This window comes from Parus major, chromosome 1 (genome assembly GCF_001522545.3).
Source record: "Parus major isolate Abel chromosome 1, Parus_major1.1, whole genome shotgun sequence".
In the NCBI taxonomy this organism is placed as follows: Eukaryota; Metazoa; Chordata; class Aves; order Passeriformes; family Paridae; genus Parus; species Parus major.
This window is the reverse complement of record NC_031768.1, coordinates 102,027,794-102,048,199: the sequence shown is the minus strand read 5'-3', so window position 1 is coordinate 102,048,199 and position 20,406 is coordinate 102,027,794. Positions and strand designations below refer to the sequence as shown.

The following is a 20,406-nucleotide window of genomic DNA, read 5'->3' as shown; positions in this document are numbered from 1 at the left end:
AAACTTGCCTTAACACCAACTGGAATACAAAATGGGGCCAAAGCAAAGCCCTTGGACCTCTTGTTCCTCATGTTTGTTTTTTTTTTTAACAACAAGCTATAAGCAGAGCAGGAGGAAATGGAGCATAAATATTATACTTTGTTTAGTCTTAGGAAATATAATTTATAATTAGAGTTGGGCATCCTGTTGACATGACAGAATCTATTTCAAGAGTGAGGTGAGCACATGGTCAAACTCTAATCTTTTGTAAATGATTAAAAACTGCCAGTTCTTTTATTCTTGTCTTCTTTCTTTGGTCTTATCTTTATCTTTTTTTTTTCTTTTTAATGTAATTTCTAGAAAGCAAGTGGGTTAACATCAGTTCAAGATAATGATACTTATAGGGGCAGTGATGTCTTGAAGTATCTCAGCAGCTGGAAATTTTGTTTTCTCTTCATGCACTTCTGCTTGCCTTCATGCCATCCCCACCAACCAAGCCCATTCACTTCTACTGTGGAAGAGTGGGAATCCATGAGACTTGGAGGGTGAGGAGAAGGTAAAGATTGACTTTGTGTGACCAGCACTGGCCTGTGTGCTTTTTGTTTTGAAGTGGTGTCTGCCAATTGCCACGTCCTCCTGTCCTAGTACAGAAGAATGTAGGATTTGTGCATGGCAGGTACCAACAGAAATTATTGCAGGACTGGTGCTTCCAAGCAGTTTTGGAGGCAGGATCCTACAAGTCTGCAGGGTGTGGTGTCCCTCTTAGAGTCCTCAGGTTCTTTCATGGGGTATGCATGGGTACATCAATCCTGTCAGATAACCCAGCTCCTCACATCAACCACATTGAGAGTGAGGTCTTTCATGGGCACCCTTCCCCTCCAAACCAGATTGTTCCCTTCAAGCTGTGTGTAGTCCTTGGGTTTTCTTTAAGGCCTGGATGATGCTGGCTGCTTCTGCTCTGAACAGTCCTCCCACACTGTTCTAGAGCAGCTTTGCACACTGTTCCCACCTTACTCAGGGCACTCTAAAAGAAAGTGAAACAATGATCTCAGGGTAGTGGGGTCACCATCCAGAGGTAGATAAGTGAGTGTTACACACCTGGAAATGTCCAACTTCCCTTAGAGAAGGGCTAGGTTTGTGTGGGTCAGGCCAGGGATCACTCCCTGGGAGAGATATCTTTAGTGGGAGAGATGTAACTGGAAAAGCCACTTAGGTGTCACTGGGAATAAACCATAGACTGACCCAAGTTTCTGCTGCCCACACCCCAGAGATGGAGTCTAACAGCAGCAGGGTCTGTGGGAATTATTCCTGCTACTTCCATTTAGTCTGAAATTTCATGTTGGGAGACTTCCTGTCCTTTCTGTGATGGAGGTTTTTCCTATTAGCTAGCCACGCATCACTTGGGAAATACAACTGGATCTCCATCTCTAAGCAGCAGGTCCACAGTGATCCTCCAGGCTTGGCTACTGAGACATCAAGATGGCCATCAGGTTGTCCTGTGGTGACAGGAGGGGTACAATATGTGCTTGTTCCATGGTGAAATTCCTTTGTCAATCCATCCGAATAAGCTTTTGTGGGCTATGAGGTGAGTTTAGGCCCATAATTATAATAGTAACAACAACAATGCAAATACAGGTGTAGCTGTATATAGGCAATAGCCAAGGCAGTAATAAAACCATTGTTGTTTCCTTTGTTACCGTTATGTACATGTTGCTATTAAATTGATTAGTCTTATTACAATCTGTATTTGCAATATAAAATATAAATATAAATACATATATAAAATATAAATACAGCAAACTGTATTTACTGAGATATTTAACAAACCATATTTTTTCACATCTGTAGATGTTTTCATCTTGAATCTCCCAGTATGGTGCATTTCTGAAGTAACTCTGACTCAGAGGGCCTGGTGTGCTACAGAGAACGAACCTGTCACAGAGAAGCAAAAGCTGAAGCCTGCAAATGTTTATCAGAATTCACAGAGCTGTTTGGCACATGGTATAAAAGGACATCGTTTTCAGCTGATTTTAATAAGCATATCTGGGAGATCAGGACAGAATTGATGTTGTCTGGGAGAAGGGAGCCAGCACCTCATTTTTTTGGGGTGAAAATTCTTGGCCATTGTTGCATATCTAAGTGAAAAGGGGATAAAACACATGATGCTGAAGGAAAACCTCTCCTCTGAGGGAGATCACTCAGTTGAGCTGTTCCCTGTACATGCAAGGGAGAAGGTAGGAGGTTTGCAGCAATCCCTGGTTTGTTTTCTTTGATCCCTGGTGCCTGTGGGAGCTCCCCAGCTGGGTGGCCCAGGGGAGGTCTTAGCCTGGCTGGTGAAGACAAGGCTCAGTTTGGTCCTAGGACATCCACTGAAGAGCTGGCAAAACCCTGACAGAAGTTTACAGTGCTGCAAACAAACATGCAGAGACCAGATATCAGGGCACATGTAAGCAGATGAAGACAACACAGACAATGTGCATGTCCCCCACCAACTTACACAAAAGCATCTGAAATAAAAGAGAGCTTCACACACAAAGTAAAGAAAGCAAAATTCATCCCACAGCCCTTCTTAGAAGGTATTTATGTTATTACCATTCAAGCATTAAATTGAATTTATCCTTTCCCCCAAGGCTGTGTTCAGCCATCCCACTGCTGTGCCATGAAGACACAAATGACCTGTTAGGACACCAAACATGATGTGCTCGCCCTACTCCCAAACACCCTTTTCCTACACACCCCATCCTGCATGGGCTTGAAATGTAAGGTTTGCATCCAGCTCAGTGCCCCTGATTTACTCCAACCCCTGGGAATCTCCGGACTGACAGCTGTGGGACAGGCACGGATGACTTCAGAGAAAAGCACGTGTCCCCAAAGCGTGTGGAGGGGATTTTTCGTGGTATTCACAGACTGTTTCATATGTCAATACGAGAGGACAATAATTACCAGCTGAGAAACTGCAGGAAATAAGCCAAGGCTGAATGAACAAAATGGAAAATAAAGAGAAGCACAGAGGACACAGATATTTAAAAAGTATTACAGAGGTATGTATTCATGTGCTCTGGGGTGCCTGGGAATATATAAGAGCTTATGACTGCAAAGGAATGAATTCAAGGACTAGTCTATGGGGAGTATTTTTTTTTCCCTGTGACTTCAAACTTCTCTCAGTGCTCGCAGAGTTTTAGTCAGCTGGCATGCAACAGAGGTACGACTTCCCCAAGGAAACTCTTCCTCGGCTTGCGCTGGAAAGGCTGCTGGGAGAGTCAGGGGAAAAAAAAGCTGCAAGCAGAGAAAAACTTCCTCCTCCTCCTCCAGCCACAAAGCAGGTATGTGGAAATGTGTGAGAACCCAGGAGCCTGCTGGAAACTTGCACTTTTAACTGTGGGAGAGATGAGGGCTCTGGTGACTGGGCTACAGCCTTTAAAACTAACACAGATGAGGAAGGTACTGTATAAATAAAATGTTCTGTGTTTATGAATGGGCTGAGGAACTGGCTAAACATGCTGTGTAGATGGCTCTATCCACCCAGTTGTATATTTAATCCATCAGGGACTTGCACTATATAAGTTAGATCATTTATATTAAGGAGGCGCCAGTTAGTTTATAACAGTACAATTTTCATGTACTGTATTTGTTGCTGCTCTGCATGTTTGCAGGAATTGAAAATGGGGAGATGATTGTTTTTTTTTCTTCACAGGACCTCGGTCTATTTATGGTGTTACTGCATTATAGCCTTCTGAACTAGTTGTGCTGCAGAGATCAGCATTGTACACTAATTAAATGCCACTCACCCATCTTTCCAACACTGAATCCTAATATAGCCTTGGGAAAATCACACAGTCCCTGGGTAAAATAGGCAAAATGTTGTTTGGCTTGTCTGTTTTTCCTCCTGTCAGTACTGTCATTGAGCTCTCCCTGTTGGAGCACGAGGTATGAGATGGCAGGGTTATTTTGCTGCTCTTAAGATGCTGACAGCTTGAATGTCACCTTGGGTGAACGATGATTTACTGAGATGGCATGGCTGCATCTGGACTGTTATCAAGAGAATGAATGTTTGGACAATATTTGGAAGTAGTAAAGTTTTAGAAAATCATGGTTTGTATAAAAATCACAGGAAGTTTTCTAAGGCTGAGCCCAGTTGTAATTTGGATAAAAATATTTTTGATAAAAGACAAATATGCTTCCCTTAAATAGAAGCAATAATTTGGCTTTGCAGTGATAATTTGGGGTTTTTACTAAGATATATTAATTTATACTTAAAAATAAACACCTTAGTGACTGTATCAGTGCTTGGCCTTTTACTAATACAATTATGGGTGGATTCAAGGATTGATATCAGTATTATGTAAATAAAATCTATCAGAAATCATTTTCCTCACCTCATTTTGTCTCCTACTGGATCTTATAAAATGAGTGCACTTTTTCCCAAATATTGACCACACTGTCTATAAAAAATAATATTGCTGAATTAAAAACAGATTTTATGAACTGGTAAGAAAATAGTCTGGTCTGGTTCCTGAATCTGAATTTTGTTCTCCAGGAAGAGTATTTCTTCCTTAGGTAGTTTAATCTGGAAATGCCAGTACATGTCACTTTTTGCTGATATAAGAGTTTTCATTTTTCCATCTTCCTCTGTCCCTTTCCCCATCCCCTCTCACACAAATTCTCCAGGCTTGTGGGTTTCATTCAGTTCTTGTTCATTTACATTTTCTTTCCTGGAGAGAGTAGGGTGAAAAAGGGTGAATAAAATAGGGAATCTGGATAAAACCTCAATAATTGGAAATGTTAATTTTTGGTGGGGAAATGCTGTTGGCTGAACATCTGATAAAGATTCCTATGGGGAGAGGACAGAAAGAGAAAGAAGGAAGGCAGCAGCTTCAAAAGACAGGAGAAAAGCCTTGTTGGGTTTACAGGAGATGGAGGAATCTCTATTTTGTTCTGTGGACTTGACACCAGAAAGAATAGGAGCTGCATCTGTGTGTGAGATGCCAAGTGCAGTGCAGATTGTAGGAGCAAAATAAACCAGGATAATCAGTTTCTGGATATGTTGTAGAGTGTCAGAAGCTGGAGCTGTGCCCCCTTCTCAAAGTCTGTGGTTCAGGATGGCATTAGCTATTCTTTTTAATAGAGTTAATATTAATGCTGTCTGCAGCTCCCCTGTGGGATGATTCACCAGAGAGTTATTCCAGCCAAAAGGGAGCAAGACTTGTTCTACTCCTGCATTTACAGTTCAGATCCCCTTTCTAAGGCAGGAACTTGCTTTATTTACTTCTCTAGAGAGTTTGATTCATAGAGGACACAGGATTCAAACAAAAGCAGTGCTTTAGAAAGCAGCAGAATTATGGATGGACAGACTCCAAAAGGCCTGGAGACTCAAGACACAAACTTGTCAAGATATTATCTTGTTCCTCCAAAGCCCCTGGAAACCTGCAGCAGTTTACAGAGTAATTGGTAAGGGCCAGCAGCTAGGGTTTGCTTTTCCTTCTTGCTCTGTGCCATGCTGGGGAAAGGGTTTGGAGGAGAGGAGAGGTCTGATAAGGTGTCCCTCACTTCAGGTGACAGAGGATGAAATTCAACTGGCATTGACAGACATTGAGCCGGTAGTGACTGCTGAGACGCTGGAAAATGACAGGATTTCACAGAGCTGCAGGTGCAAACCCTTTGGCATTGCTGGGATGGGACAGCCCTTGCTATTTTGTGGGCAAAAAAAGCTTGTTTCTTCAATCTGTGTGATGGAGATGAGGATGGCTAGGGCTTTGAGCAGCCTGGTCTAGTGGAAAGTGTCCCTGCCTATGGCAGGAGGGTTGGACTATCTTCATTGTCTCTTTCAAACTGGGCTATTCTCTGATTCTATGACCCAGTCTCTGACTGATGCAGGTGACACTTGCCCTGCAGAAGTGTCTTACTAAACCCATACCATGCTCATGTTTCACCACCACTTTAAGGTGTAAACTGCTGGGTAGCCCAAAGACAAAAATATTGAAAATTCAGGAAATCAGCCAAATGCTTTGGAGTCTTTGAAACTGTTTGCTGCCAGATATATACCAGATATATACTGGATCCCAGCAGATACAGTATAAGCAGCAATATGTACTTATAGCCAAAATATTCAGCAGCTCATCTGAAAATGCCTTTATGGAAGCCTTTATCCCTAATTCCTGCCTCATGCCATGAAAATAATCAAGGGTGTTGTAGCCAACAATGGACCTATATCCTGCCAGAAGACTGTAGTCACACTCTCATTAGTGGATGACTGCAAAAAGAAAAGTTATTTCTTCCAGAACAGGTTTACAGATTCTGGGGTTTATATTTATCAGCCGTGAATTTTAAATATTTAATCCTCAAGACTGTTTCCCTAAAGGTGCAGAGACAGATTTAGGTGCAGAGGGCTATAACCCTTCAGGAATTTAACTTGCAGACACAAAACCCCAAAATAAACACACTGTCATGCCCCACACACACAGCCAAACAATGGCATGGCCAGTAAGTTACTTATTCTCCTGAGCAAACCCTGACAGTTTCTCTGGCTGCCCCAAGGAAGGGCTTCAGGACATTGCACAGTAGCTGACTCTGTCCAGAGCACAGCTGGGCTAGGACCCAGCAAGAGCCTAGGGAGGGGTGGAGAGGAAGACAAACAACATAATTTAAAGCAGACACTGTCCCTGAAAATGCCTTCATTCTGAAGTTATGAGTGAGCATCTAGGTGTCCTGAATGGGTGAACATGAAGCTGAAGAATAATTGCTTCGATACCAGGACTGAATCAATTTCAAAGAGCTGGATATGCTTTTTAAAGAGATGATAAGCAGTGTTTGGGATGAAAGAAACCCTTGAAACAAGGTAAATGTGGAATAGTCTCTCTTTTTACCCCTGAAGGCTCTAACTTAACAGGAAAGAGTCTTGTGTGGAAAAGGATCAGACCCTGGGGAGTGTGGTTTTTGTTCTGTGTGCTGTCTTGTATTTAACTTTCCTTGGTACAGGAGAGCATCTCTGTTACTTGTCTAAGCAGTAACAAAAATTATGTTTGGGGAAAATCTGGAAAGTGCAGCTTTTATTAGCTGCAAACATCTGTGAAGTAGTTTCAGGATTAATGTTGTGATAGAGATGGAGGCAAACATTGTTCTGAAGTGGAAACTGGGAATAAATTGTTATTATTCCATGGTTTGAAATGTGTACTGAGGAGAATTACTGGTCTTGTCTGCCTTCTCTGCCTTTCCTAAGTGGACATACTGCCATGGTTAGGGTACACTTTTTCTAGAATTATTTGACTGACTTACTAATACTCCTTGGGGATGATGTGGACTTAAACCACCTGTATTTTTCACCTGGGGTTGGCACTGGATGATTTTGAAGTGCTGTGATGGAAAGCTGTGGATTTAAACAGGGTTCAGAGCTCAGTCCTGCTCTGAGTTATGCAGGGGTTTCTATCACAGCTTCCAGAGGGAGCAAGCTGGCACTGATCACGAAGCTGCTTCAACTCTGGGGAAGCCTCAAAGCAATAAAAGCTCCTTTAAGTTGAGTTGTTTCTACTGCTGCTCCCAAACTGTTTTTGTAAGCCATGGATAGAGAGATCAATGCCAGCAGGAAGGGTTTAGTGTGAGTAGACATCCTCTCTCATACCAAGGGAATGGGTGTCCTGTAACCCTGAGCTTGGCATTGGGAGAGGGTGTGGGTATGCTAAAACCTGCCCAGAGGCTAGAAAAGAGGGGGATGCACTAATGTGTCACACTAGAGGTTGCTGAGAAAGATCTAAAGGTTCAGAGAAAAGCTAGGCAGGAAAAGCTCCTGAGCTGGAGAGCTGAACTGAAAGCTACCCTAGGAAGGGAATCTCCATGAGCATCTACCATGACAGCTGAAGAGGAAGTAGCTTCAGGTTGTGCCAGGGGAGGTCCAGTTTGGATATTAGGAAAAAATTCTTCACCATAATGGTTGTTAAGCACTGACACAGACTTTAACTAAAGCCAGGGCAGTGGTGGAGGCACCATCCCTGTAGGGATTTAACAGACGTGTGGATGTGGCACTTGGGACATGGGATAGTGGTGGCCTTGGCTGTGGTGGGGGAACACTTGGAGTTGATGGTCTTAGATGGCTTTTCAAAACTAAGTGGCTCTGTGAGGACAGTCCATGTTGTCTTATGCTGGAAGAGACCACCCCATCCTCATCCTGATGAGCTTCAGGATGTGACAGGCATCTTAGAAACACCTTGAGGGACAGCATCCTTGCTTATTACAGATTTGCCTGACACAGCAAACCATTACATCATTTTTTTTTGTGTTCAAATGCATCAATTTCCCAGTTACTTTATAAACTTAAAATTTAGTAAGTTTCAAAGTATGCTAAGACCCTGGATTGTGTTAGGTGTATTATGTAAAAGGCAAAGAGACCTTTTTATTCACTGACAGTGTGACAAGGGAAGACATTGCAGAGAACATGGGCCACGTGCTGTCCCCAGGGTGGTGCCCTGTTGTGGGTAATATCCTCAGCTTAATTCATTGTGTCTGAACAGAAAGGATTTCCCTTTGAGGGCTCAGAGAAAAGCCTTGTAATCATTGGTATGTTTGTCTTTTATTACCACCTCAGCAAACTAATACTCAAAAATAGATTTCTCAGCTGCTCTAAGCATGGGGAATGAAGAACAGAAGGAGAGAACAGAAACATTATAGAGGGTGATATCAGCAATTCCTCTTTCCATTGGATGATTTCAGCATATTTTGCCAACACTGATTCAATGGTAGAGAATTAACATCCTTGGTTTGGTTTTAATGAGGAAGAACTTCTGATCCCGTTACTGAGACCCGTTCCTTGGGGTCACAGTGCATCATCCATCATGAGGTTTTCTTGTGAAATGGAAGGAATATGCAGTCTATACACAGAGCAGCTGTGGTCTAATCCTCCCCAGTTTATCTATTCCTAGAATACAGCTCTGTTCTCTGGTTGGGAATGGGCAGGTTGCCATCAGGAACTTGTTGGCTGTTCAGTGACTGTCAGTGCTGTGAAGGGCCATCAGCTGCATCCATCAAAGTGACTAAGCAGAGGAATCTCCATCATCTGAGAATGATCCAGCCTCTTTTGTTTCCAACTTTTCAGTGCTCTGTGGGTGGAAGACACTGAGCAACAGTACATTGATGACAGTGGCTTGTGCATGGGACTGGGGTTGCCTTTGGAGCTTTTTGAAGCAGGAGTATTTGCCTTTGGCTTTGGTTCTGTTTTTCCCCATTGTCCAGTGACAGGCCTCCCAGCGCTGGTTGCTCCTTTTGCAATTCTCTGCTCTTTTATGGAGTGCTTTTCAAACAGTTAAACTCTTACAAATTCTCTGTTTCACACAAATCCATTCTATTTTATATCTGCCTCTTTGTAAAGCATCTGTCCTTGTCCATGGCAGGGGGATTGCCAGATGACTTTTAAAGGTCCCTTACAACCCAAGCCTGAGAGAGTTCAAGAAGGATTTGGAGAATACTCTTGGACACAGGCTGTGACTCTTGGGGATGGTGCTGTGCAGGACCAGGGGTTGGACCAAATTGTCTTTATGGATTCCTTCCAGCTTTACGTATTCTGTGATTCTGTGGAACACACGGTTCTACAATCTCCTGAAAGTGTATTTAAAAGCCTGTCCCTACCTGGAATGTGTAAAATGAAAAATCTCAGTCCACTCCTTAAGCTGTTTGCATTAACTTAACAAGGATATACATGTAAAAGCTCTTTGGCACTCTGGGATAAGAGGAGTATAAAATGTTGTGGGTGGAAATGAAAACTGTTCCCACTTGTGGTTGTTTCTGAGCGTCACCCATTTGCTTTGCTCAGGACATGGCACCCAAAACTTCAGCCCAGCTGAAAGCACCTGTGCTGTGTCTATGGGGAGGGTGAAGATAACTTGGTCTTCAGAAGTTTTCTTTCTCCAAGAGGCCAGACACCCTGCCCAGCTTGAACATCTGGACTTTGTTGAGTGTCCTGGATATAATTTAGGCAGCAGCTGAAATCACACTGGGGAAAACCCATGAAATGCCTTGGACCTTCAAGTCCTCATATAGATCTCTTTCCACCAGGCTGAAAGGGATGCAGAGCTACACAGGTGGGTTACTAGTGCTGTATGTTCAGAGATGGCTTAATTTATTGCACTGCTTGTGTCCTTCTCCATGTTAGATGATGACCCAATGCCAACTTTTGCCTGTGCTGACCACTGTGTCCCATATGAAATCTAACTGTAATTATTTTTACCCACAGAGCCATGAAACTGTACATTATCTTCTTCCTGGCAGTGGTGAACAAAGAAATCTCTAACTACCAACTTTCAGAGGGGACATCCTGTGAAATGGTAAGGCTGTCTCTCTACTTAGACCCCTTGAGATCCTGAGTGAGGTCGGGACCCCCTCCTTACAGGCACTGCACAAGCAGCTACAGCCCCTGAGAAGGGAAATCCCCATGACCAGGGTTCCTGTCATGGCAGAGGTGGGATTTGCAGGTTTAGGGGATGCTGAGCAGTCTGTCATCAGGCTGTGTCCTTGTTGTAGTAGCACACAAAGGGGAGGGGGGAAGGGTCGGGCAAAAAAGGGTCATTATCTCAGATGTTTTCCTAAGGAGGAGCTGGTTAAAAGAAATTTGACTTGATTTCCCTAAGATTGTACAGGATTTCTGTGGTTAAGACAGAGAAAGAACTTGGACTTAAAATGTTGTCCTTTGTCTCAGTTGTTCTTTGTGCTTTAATTAAAGCATCTTCTGTGAAATACTTCTATACTAGCTCTTTTGTAATAACAAGTAAAGTGACCTCCTCTGCCCTGACACAACATTCCTGCCAGGGAAGAAATGACTACCTGACTTCTTTTGGAGCAAAGAGAAATGACAAAGACTCTTGCTCCAGTACAAAATCTGCTCCTTGAATTTTCACAAGAACCTGGTACAATATTATAAATGTTATTTGCAGCTGAATTTTCTCCCTCCCCTCCCCAAGAGCTTCTGACTGTACTAGGATGTTTAAAAATACTTTTTTCCCCCTTGAACATTGAAGCTGTTCAGCACAAATCCTCAAGAATTTCCAAAATAGGGAAAAAATAATTTGCTAGCTGTACACATCTCCCTTGTGGGACTCTTTCCATTCCTGTCCACCCTGCCATATTGCTGCACTTCCTGAATTCCAGAGAAATTAAGACCTAGTGTATATATAAAAAGATCTTGGGAAGGTGACTGGGTAGCTCAGCTCCTTGGCTGGAGAGGGAACACTGATGGAGCCACAGTAAACAGGACAGCCTGGGTCTCATGTCATAGTCACACAAAGGCTGGGGGAGACATGCAATAATCCACATAGTTTCATCCTGTTTCAGACCAGGCTGATGGCTGAGAACTAAACACATGCTTGCTTGCACTACTCCACTGTAAACTTATTTCATCAAGCCAACGACACAACTAGGCCGGGATGAAGTCAACCCTGACAGAAAACATGCTGCAGGCAGGAGCCAGGATGCTCATCTGGTGTAAATCAACAGCTCAGCCTTGCTAATGCCCATGCTGATTGCCTTCCTTCAGTGGGCATTTGATGTAGGTCCAAACACAGCTCAAAGAAAGAAGGAGCTGCTGGATTAGCTGGTTAGCTGCCCATTGACAGTCCTGCACTGCTTCACAGCCTCACTGTTTTAAACAGTACTTTCCCTGTGGTGACACCTTCAGAAGAGCAGAGGCTCAGAAATGGAAACTTTAATCTCAAATCTCATTGAAGAGGCATGAGTCAGAAACCTGTGCTGCTTTCTGAGTCACCACTGATGATTCTGTTGCTGAATTAAATTCTCAGTGAAGAGGTTTTAGGAAGTAAGCAGTCCCTACCAGACCCCTGACATGGGGGTGAACTGAACTGATGATACCAGTTCTGGCACATCTATCAGTTTGTGAGACAACAAATGTCAGGATGTTCTTCCTCACATTATTTTCCAAGGATAGGCAAAGCTTCAACTGTATCATATTTTACCTCCCCAAAAAAGATGATTTTGCTAATTCATGTTAATTGGCAAAGGAGGAGATTTCAAAAAATTTATAGAAGGGAAGGGATTTTAGGAAATTCTATTTTTCTTTGCTTTGAGGTGATGCAAGGACAGATGCTTAACCAGATGTCATAGGTCAGCTGATGTGTGGTACCTGGCCAAAATGATAAGGTTTGATTGTGTAACTCAGCCTCTACCTGGGTAGCTCTTCTAAGAATGGGCAGGGACACCATTCAAGTGTAAGTCAGTGCCACACATCCAAGGTCAGTGCAAAGTGGCTCCAGCCCAGATTTTTGGTTCAAATGTTCATGAATTGATAAAGGAGAAATCAAGGGCAGGTTTGAATCCAACTTCTTTTTGTAGGCCTCTTACAGAGGCAGCTGACAACTTCCACCCAGTGCTAAGCAGTGAAGAACTGGAGTTAGAAACCAAATGATGCCCAGATTTTGAGCTGTTGGGTCATTTTTTTTTTGCCAGCATCTTAATGGGACCAAGTGGTCTTCACCCTCCAGTACTTCTTGACAATGGACTTGAAACAAACTGATGGCAGCACTGGCAGACAAGATGAAGTCAGAACATGAGGCTGACAAAAACCTCTTTTCCAGTCTCAGGCTACCAGCCAATTGGACTAAGGGGTGAGAGGAGAGATGCTGTTTGCTTCATCCCACAGAGACCTGCTTCATCTTTTCCTTTTTTTTTTCCTACTGCTGATGAGAGTGAAATTTGTGCAGTTTGAGCCCTGGGGGAGAAAATATGGTGCAGAAGAGACAAGATAAGAACTTTAGTGAGAATCAAAATAGTCAGTGAAAAGGAAGGAAAGTTTAAAAAGAAAAATGAGAGGGGAAATGTTATGGGAACAAATGGCAGGCAGTGGGAGGTGTAGGTTTTATTAGTCTCTTTTATTACTGGGAGGGTTCTGTGGATGCAAATTAAAAGCCAAATCATTTAAGATACATGGGGAACAGTGTCTGACCTCTCCCCCATCAACTCCAGTGAAAAGCAGATTGTTGGCATTGACAGGAGTTGCATCAGGACTTTGGTAAGGTTCTAGGTGCCAGGGGAAATAGAGGGTGCTCAGCACTTGCTGGGATCTGGCTGAAAGTGTGAGAAGAAACTTGGCATCTGCCTTAGGATGCAAAGCAGTTTCTGCTTTTTCACTCTAGATTTTTGTATCCTCCTGGCTTCTTCCTCTTCCACAAATAAGTAAGAAGATACAAATAAGTAAGAAGAGGTTTCCTGCTCTGCTATTCATGCCTTGGAAATAAGGCCAACTTTGAGCATAATTTTACTCAAAATGAGGAAGTATACAGTGACCTTGCAGGAAAGAAATATTTTCAGGGAGAAGCAAGAAAATTTCTTTTTTTTTTTTTTTTTTTTTTTAGCTGCAAGGGATTTGGGTGAGTTGGAGGGAAAAAAGAAAGGGGTTTAGGTTTTAATAGCCAATGTACTAGGGATCTTTGGGAAAAATGTGTCATGGGAAGCACTATGGAGCAGCTTGTGTAAATCTAGAGTTTAGATGAGCACTTGCACTTGTCTATGAAGGAGAGACAGGGTTTGTGCTATAGGACCCTTATAGGTTTTTATACCTTTATACCTCCTTGCTCTGGAACCCATGTTGCCAGCAGAGTGAAGCTCTTCCAAATATTGCTTTCTACTGCAAGCTGAGTCTACAAAATCTAATACAGTGCTGAAAGTGAGAAAATTAAACATCTAAACATCATTAAACACAAAAATGAGGAAACAGTGCTTGACTGCAGAAAAACTTGGGACTGTTCAAATGAGTCCAGGAGAAAGGTACAAAAAGGAGAACTTTTAGTAAGTATCACATGCAGATTAAAGTCTACTGTTTGAAGTCAGAAATCTCTTTAAAATGAAATGAGTGCTGTTAGCTGAAAATAAGCTAATTGGGATTGTTGCTCTTGCTGTCTGAATGCTCAGAAAAAGTGATCAGTGTTTCAGAAGCAGTATCTGTCTGGATGCTGAATGTTATTTTTCTTATATTTAATGCAAAGACGTTTTCCATTTGTCATGTGACAACTCCTTTTCTCTCTTTTTCTGGCAGGCAAACTCTCAGGCATTTTGTCACAACAAAGATCTCCACCAAATCCCTCGTGAGCTCCATCCAAATGTAAACAAAATAGATCTGTCGGGAAATCTGATTCAAAGCATTCCTGAAATGTCATTATCACTTTACACTTCCCTTCAGTGCCTGGATTTAAGCTCTAACCAGATAAGTTTCATCATGCCTGGAGTCTTTGCACAGATGAAGAGTTTGCTGGAAATAAATTTAGCCAACAATCACTTATATGAGCTTGCTCAAAATGGCACAGATGGGATTGGACTCTTACCCAAGGTGGAAATATTGGACTTGTCCCACAACAGTCTGTACAATGGGATGGCTGAGCATTTCATTAAAGAAGCTCCAGCACTGCAATATCTTTCCTTGGCAGACAACAGTATTATAATGATCTCACAAAAGATGTTTCAGGGGTCTCCCAATCTTGTGGAGATAGATCTTCAGAGCAACATCATCATGGAAATAGAAGAAGGTGCTTTTGAGACCCTAGTGAGCCTGTCCAAACTCAATCTCTCAAAGAATTCAATTACTTGCATCTCTGATTTTAACCTCAGGCAGCTGGAGATACTTGACCTTAGCAGAAACAGCATTGAGACCTTCCACACCACAAAATCAGATGATGAATATAGCTTAAGGTGTTTGGATCTGAGTGAAAACAAACTGTTTCACTTCCCAGTGTTCCCTCGGGTAAATAAGCTGGTAACTCTGAATTTATCAAAGAATTTAATCCAGCTCACTGCTGAATCCCCTCATAATAAAATGGACTATGTGAAAAATGAATGGCTAAATGCTTCTTTCCATATTTTTGATCAGAAGCAAAGTAGAAACAAAAGTTCTCTTTATTTATCCCAGCTTGAATATTTAGATGTAAGTTATAATGAAATCAAGTCCATCCCAGATGAGTTCTTTGAATCAATGTTGTCCCTTCACACCCTTAATCTCAGTAAAAACTGTCTCCAGGCATTTGCAGTAAGTTATGACAGTGCATTAATCTCTTTAACTGTCCTTGACTTGAGCTACAATGCTTTACAGAACCTTCTCCTTGATGCTGATGCATTGTCAAATTTGAAGGAGCTCTATATTCAAAACAACTATCTTCAAACCCTGCAGTTTGACATCTTCTCAAATCTTCCTAGCCTTGGACTGCTTAATCTACAGGGCAATAATATCAGCCTTTGCAGCATGTACTCAGGATTAGCTAAACAAAGACTTGCTGGGGAGGAAAGTGGTTGTGTATCATTTGTCAATTCTCCTGCCCTTCAGTACTTGCAGCTAGCTGACAACATGCTGAAAATCCTACCAGCATACAGCTTCTACAAGACTTCTCTGGTTGTCTTGGACCTCTCCATGAACCCTGGACTGAAAATAGAACTTAAAGCATTATCAGGTCTGGAAAAGTCTCTGGAATGTTTGGATTTATATGGTAATAACCTGATAGATTTAAATATTGACTTGCCTTGTTTTAGTCACCTTAAACATTTAAACCTCTCTGAAAATCAGCTGAACTGGCTGCCTAGGTGGGGCAGTGACTCTCCACTAGAAGTTCTGGACTTACGGAACAACAAGTTCAGTACATTACAAAACAGCAATATTTTAGCATTAGAAAATTCACTTAAAAACTTGTATCTAACTGGGAACCCACTCAGCTGCTGTGGAAACATCTGGCTTTCATCAATGATCCAGAACAAAAATGTCCAGATCTCCAATGTGGATCATTTAATGTGCCAGCACACTCAGAATTTTGGGTACCAGGATGAAATGCACATCAGGAACATTAGACCAGAAGACTGTGAAAAAGAGGATCTGAAGAAAATCAGCTTCCTTATTGTATTAACATTTGTGTTGGTTTTATCTGTGATCATCATTGGTGTGGGTTCATTTTTTTGCTTCCGCAGGCAAAACTTTACCCATCAGTTTAAAGCATAGTAACACAAAATGCCTTGAAAAATTAAGAAATCAGGTGCTACACTGACAGTGTGTAGAAATTAAGGGTAAAATTCTCATCTTTGATTTTCAGCTGTGGATTTTAAATGCTTTTGAAGTGCCCCTGAATTACACCATTGGTATGGGTTGCAGGGACTGGAAGGAGAATTTGCCATGTTTTGCAAATCCACTGTTTAACTCAAACAGGAGAAATTTGGCCCTTGTGTGCAATATATATTTAACTGAGTTTAATGTGAAGAAAGTCATCTCTGGGGTGAAGGCTTTTTTTTAAAAAAAAATAAATCCTGGAGCATGAGTTTCAACCAGCTAACACTGAACTGAAATGATTATATTTCTAAGAAACACTGTTGGGAAATGACTGCATATGGTTTCATTTCAATGCAGGAGAATAGTGTATCTATTTTTAAAGGCCCTGGGAGGTTAGACTGCAAAAAGGTGTTTTTAAGATACCAGTGTGAAATAATGCATAGGGAACACAGTCCTGGGCCATTGCTCAGATCTGACTTTCTACTGTCTTTCCCCAGAAATATATTATTGACTAGAGGATGTGCTGCAAGAAGAGTTCTGTAGGTCCTCAATCTGTGTTTAACATGGCTAGCCTGGTTTTGCTAAAAGTTGACACTGACCAATGTTATGTCCCATACTCTCACTGACAATTCATCCCTGTGAAGGGAACATGACAGTGAGTGGGAGCCTGACCTGCCAGCAGGGTGGCTTGGAAAAGGAGCTGTATCAGGTCTTCTGTTAATGCCAGGAACTGTCCACTCAGGCATGTAACAAAAATAGTGCTCAAACTGAAACCTGTCAAGGTAAATAACTCAAATTGCTGCTCCATTTCTGTTTCTTTAGCTAGTGAATGTCAAAACTACCACACTACAAAAAGGTGCATAATTATATTTTTAAGCGGCTATGTGTGAAACTGGCTGGTGGTTTTCATTGTGGAATTTTGTACAATAAAAACAACTTTGAATTTTGTAAAAAGCACAAGGCTGTGGATATATTAAAGCACCAGCTTGGAATGCTCCACAGATAATGAGAAATGTCTTCCTATTTTTCTGTGGTATTTGGACTCCACCTTAGACCTTTGTGTTCTGGTCCTGAAGCAGAGACAGCTGCTCCATATTATAGAGTACAACCAATGGAGAATAAGGAGATGCACTGGAGATGTAGGCAAGAATTTGGAACAGGTTACACAGAAAAGTTGTGTCTGCCCCATCCCTGGAAGTATTCAAGGTCAGATTGGATGGGGTTTGGAGCAATCTGGTCTAACAGAAGGTGTCCCTGCCCATAGCAGGGGATTGGAACAAGATGACCTCTAAGGTCCCTTCCAAAACAAACTATTTTGTGATTTCTGTGATCCTAAGAACAAACCATCAGCAGCAATAGGCCCTAACATCTACAAAAGCCAATGGCTCATGTACTTAATCCTGTAGGAGAAGGCTTGCACAAGCAGTGATCCCAGGGATTATTTGGAAGCTCAAAAGTAAGCCAAGCTGTATGCCCAGATGCTGATTTGCCACAGACTGAGTTCGTGCTTTTATGTTAAGCATGGCAAAACTATTTCTCCTGCTGTGAGGGCCAGTATTATCTTGGCTGCTGTGACTAGAATTAGTTAATAACCTGATGACAGAGCCAAACCCATTTAATTAACGGTTTTAACACTGCTATTGTTTTACTCTACAAAAAGGAAGTGCTTGTTATTACTAAACATCTGGGACTAATTAGACTTCCATTGACTTCCCTGGGAGCAGAAATAGTCTTTGGAGGAATCAGAAGAAGAAAAGTGCATCATGGCTCATTTTGATTTTTCTGTTAGCAGCATAAGCAACCAAGTAGTGGTATGAGCCTGCTTAAGCCAATTCTTTTACTCTGGATGAGATGAGAAGCATGAGGGGAAGAAAATATGAATAAATTTACAAAGAGAGGGAAAACAGGGAAAATGTGAGCTCTACATTACATTGTTCAAAATTATTCAAAACAGGGATATGTAGATGACAGCCCCACCTCTTGCCTCTCCTGTGTGTTACTGAGTCTGCAGGAAGAAAAATGCCAAAGTACCTGGTGCTGCATCAAAGGTAGACATCACTAAGACATTACACATCTTTCCACCAGTCAGCCCCATTGTCCTAGCAGATTGGTGTCATGGTTTAATGAAGCAGAATATGAACCCTGTCCCAGTGGAATCAGGACAGTGTGCATGATACAGCCTGTAATTTTGCAACCAAAACTGACACCCTCACTCATTGTTTTTTCATAAAGTCCTTACAAGAACCTCTGTTGATGCAAAGAGCTCCCTCTGTTAAACCAAGGGATATCCTTCTATGATTCTGTAATCTGCATCTATAATAGGGCCTTTGGGATTTATGCAGTCAATGCAAAATTTGTTTTCTTTAAGTTGCCACATGCAACAAATGGCTTCCCTGCTGCATCTTTTTGCATAGGACAGGACAATAGAAACAGAATCCTAAACTGGTTTGGGCTGGAAAGCACCTTAGAGACCATCTCATTCCAACCCCCCTGCCATGAGCAGTGATGCCACATATTAAAAACCTGGTTACTCAGGGCTCCATCCAACCTGGCTTTGAACACTTCCAGGGGTGGGGCAGCCACAGCTTCTCTGGGAAACCCGTGCCAGGGCTTCAGCACCCTCACAAAGAAGAATTTCTTCCTGACATTTAATCTAGACCTGCCTCTTTCAGTTTAAAACCATTGCTCCTTCTCCTGTTACTATCTGCCCATATAAAAAGCCCATCTCTCTCCTCCTTAAAAATCCCTTTAAGTACAGGAAGGCAGCAATGAGGTCTCCCTGCAGTCTTCTCTTTTCCCTGCCAAGCAACAATCAATAGATCTCCCTTAAGTATTTCCTACCACAGTTTGCTCTGTTTTCTTCCTGAAACAATCCTCTCTAGTGGGATCAAGTCGATGTAAGTACTGGAAGCACTAGAAACACTCCCAGAGATGGTCCCTATGAACTCAACAAGTCATGATTCTTGTTGGTCATCCATGGAAAAACAAGTCTCAGTTTCCAGAAACTTGATTTTTTTTCTGCAAAACCAAGACAAATTAACCCCCTCACAGGGTACCAGTCTCTGCCTACAGATAACTGCTGGGACCCTGCTCAGCCCTAAACGAGCCATGATGGGTTAGTGTACATGACAGTAATTGCCTTCTAATATTTTGGGAACTCAAAGCATTTCCTCTCCCTGTCTATTCCCCATGTCATTCAGTACTCTTTTATTTGCCTGTGGAGAAACAAACTGAAATAAAGTATCAGTAACCAGGGAAATGGTGCTAAACTGAAATGGGAGGAAGAAGAAACTGAAAATGCATGGAAGAACTTTCTGAGGAGGACCTGTCAGGCTATACATTCTTTCACAAGAAAAGACATTTGGAGGCTGGTGCAACATGACATTAAGCAAAATTTTTGCAAATATAAAGGAACAATCCTGCAACACTGAGTCTCTTTTCTCCCAAACTACTGATCATGGCTGTTCTACTGTGTTGTAGAGCCAAGTTAGTTCCACAGAGTCCCCCCTCCAGTCCATTTCTAGCAGCTGTCGCATCAGACACACATTTGGGAGACAATGGGAGACCTGATTGCAGTCTTTCCATACCTAAAGGGGGCTTACAAGAAAGAGGAAGAGTGGCTTTTCACATAGGGAGATTGTTTCTGCTGGAGATGAATAGGTCACACGAACACAGCTCGGGGTGTGGTGAAAGGAAGAGAGAGTTTATTTCTTCTCCCAGGATTTATAGGTTTCTGACCACGGCCAGGGATTGGATGGTCAGGATAACACTTTCCCACTGCACTGGCCATGAGAGATGCCCATCACAAGACGTGTAACAGAAAGAATGTACACATATCTATATTTACAGTTACTGTCCTGGGAAAGTCCTTAGAAAACCATGTCAGCAAGCTCAGAAGCCGAGTTTTCAGGGCAACAGGAGACAGTGATAGGAAAAGGGGGAACAGCTTTAAAATAAGAGCAGAGATGTAGATGAGGAAGAAGTTTTTTACTGTGAAGCTGGTGAAACCCTGGCAAAGGTTCCAAAGAAGTGCTGGTTGCCTCATCCATGGAAGTGTGCAAGGCCAGGTGGGATGGAACTTGGAGCAACCTGGTCTAGCAGAAGGTGTCCCTGCCCATGGCAGGGGACTGGAACTAGGTGTTCTTTAAGGTCCCATACAACCCAAACCATTTGGCGACTTCATTATTTTCCAGTTCATAAGCAGTATAATCTATGAAGAAACATTCTGGAAGGTGACTATAGAAGAGATTCTTCTTCACTGTTCTTGTTTACTGACTTTCCCAGGGAAAGGAGTGGAGAAGGGAGTCCCTGGTCCTGAAGACCAGTGAAGGAGAGACTTCCATTTTCAGATAGAAAACCCACGGAAGAGGTTTTGAACGGGCAACCAGGCTGGAGGTATGGCAGAAGGAGGAGAGAAG

General features: G+C 42.3%; 1 protein-coding gene across 3 annotated transcripts; it reads left to right on the top strand.

Moving 5' to 3' along the window:
* Window positions 1–1,850: 1,850 nt before the first annotated feature.
* LOC107204911 (transforming growth factor beta activator LRRC32-like) lies at window positions 1,851–16,995 on the top strand. 3 transcript variants are annotated; one of them, XM_033518275.1, is made up of 3 exons: window positions 1,851–3,302; window positions 10,196–10,286; window positions 14,003–16,995. In XM_033518275.1, the coding sequence occupies exons 2-3, from the start codon at window positions 10,200–10,202 to the stop codon at window positions 15,941–15,943; spliced, it is 2,028 nt and encodes a 675-aa protein (XP_033374166.1). In that variant the 5' UTR covers window positions 1,851–3,302; window positions 10,196–10,199; the 3' UTR covers window positions 15,944–16,995. The 3 variants fall into 3 exon arrangements, with proteins under 3 accessions (XP_033374166.1, XP_033374167.1, XP_033374169.1); XM_033518276.1 differs by lacking the exon at window positions 1,851–3,302 and adding an exon at window positions 7,879–10,043; XM_033518278.1 differs by lacking the exon at window positions 1,851–3,302 and having other exon boundaries at window positions 10,059–10,286.
* The last annotated feature ends 3,411 nt before the right edge of the window (window positions 16,996–20,406 follow it).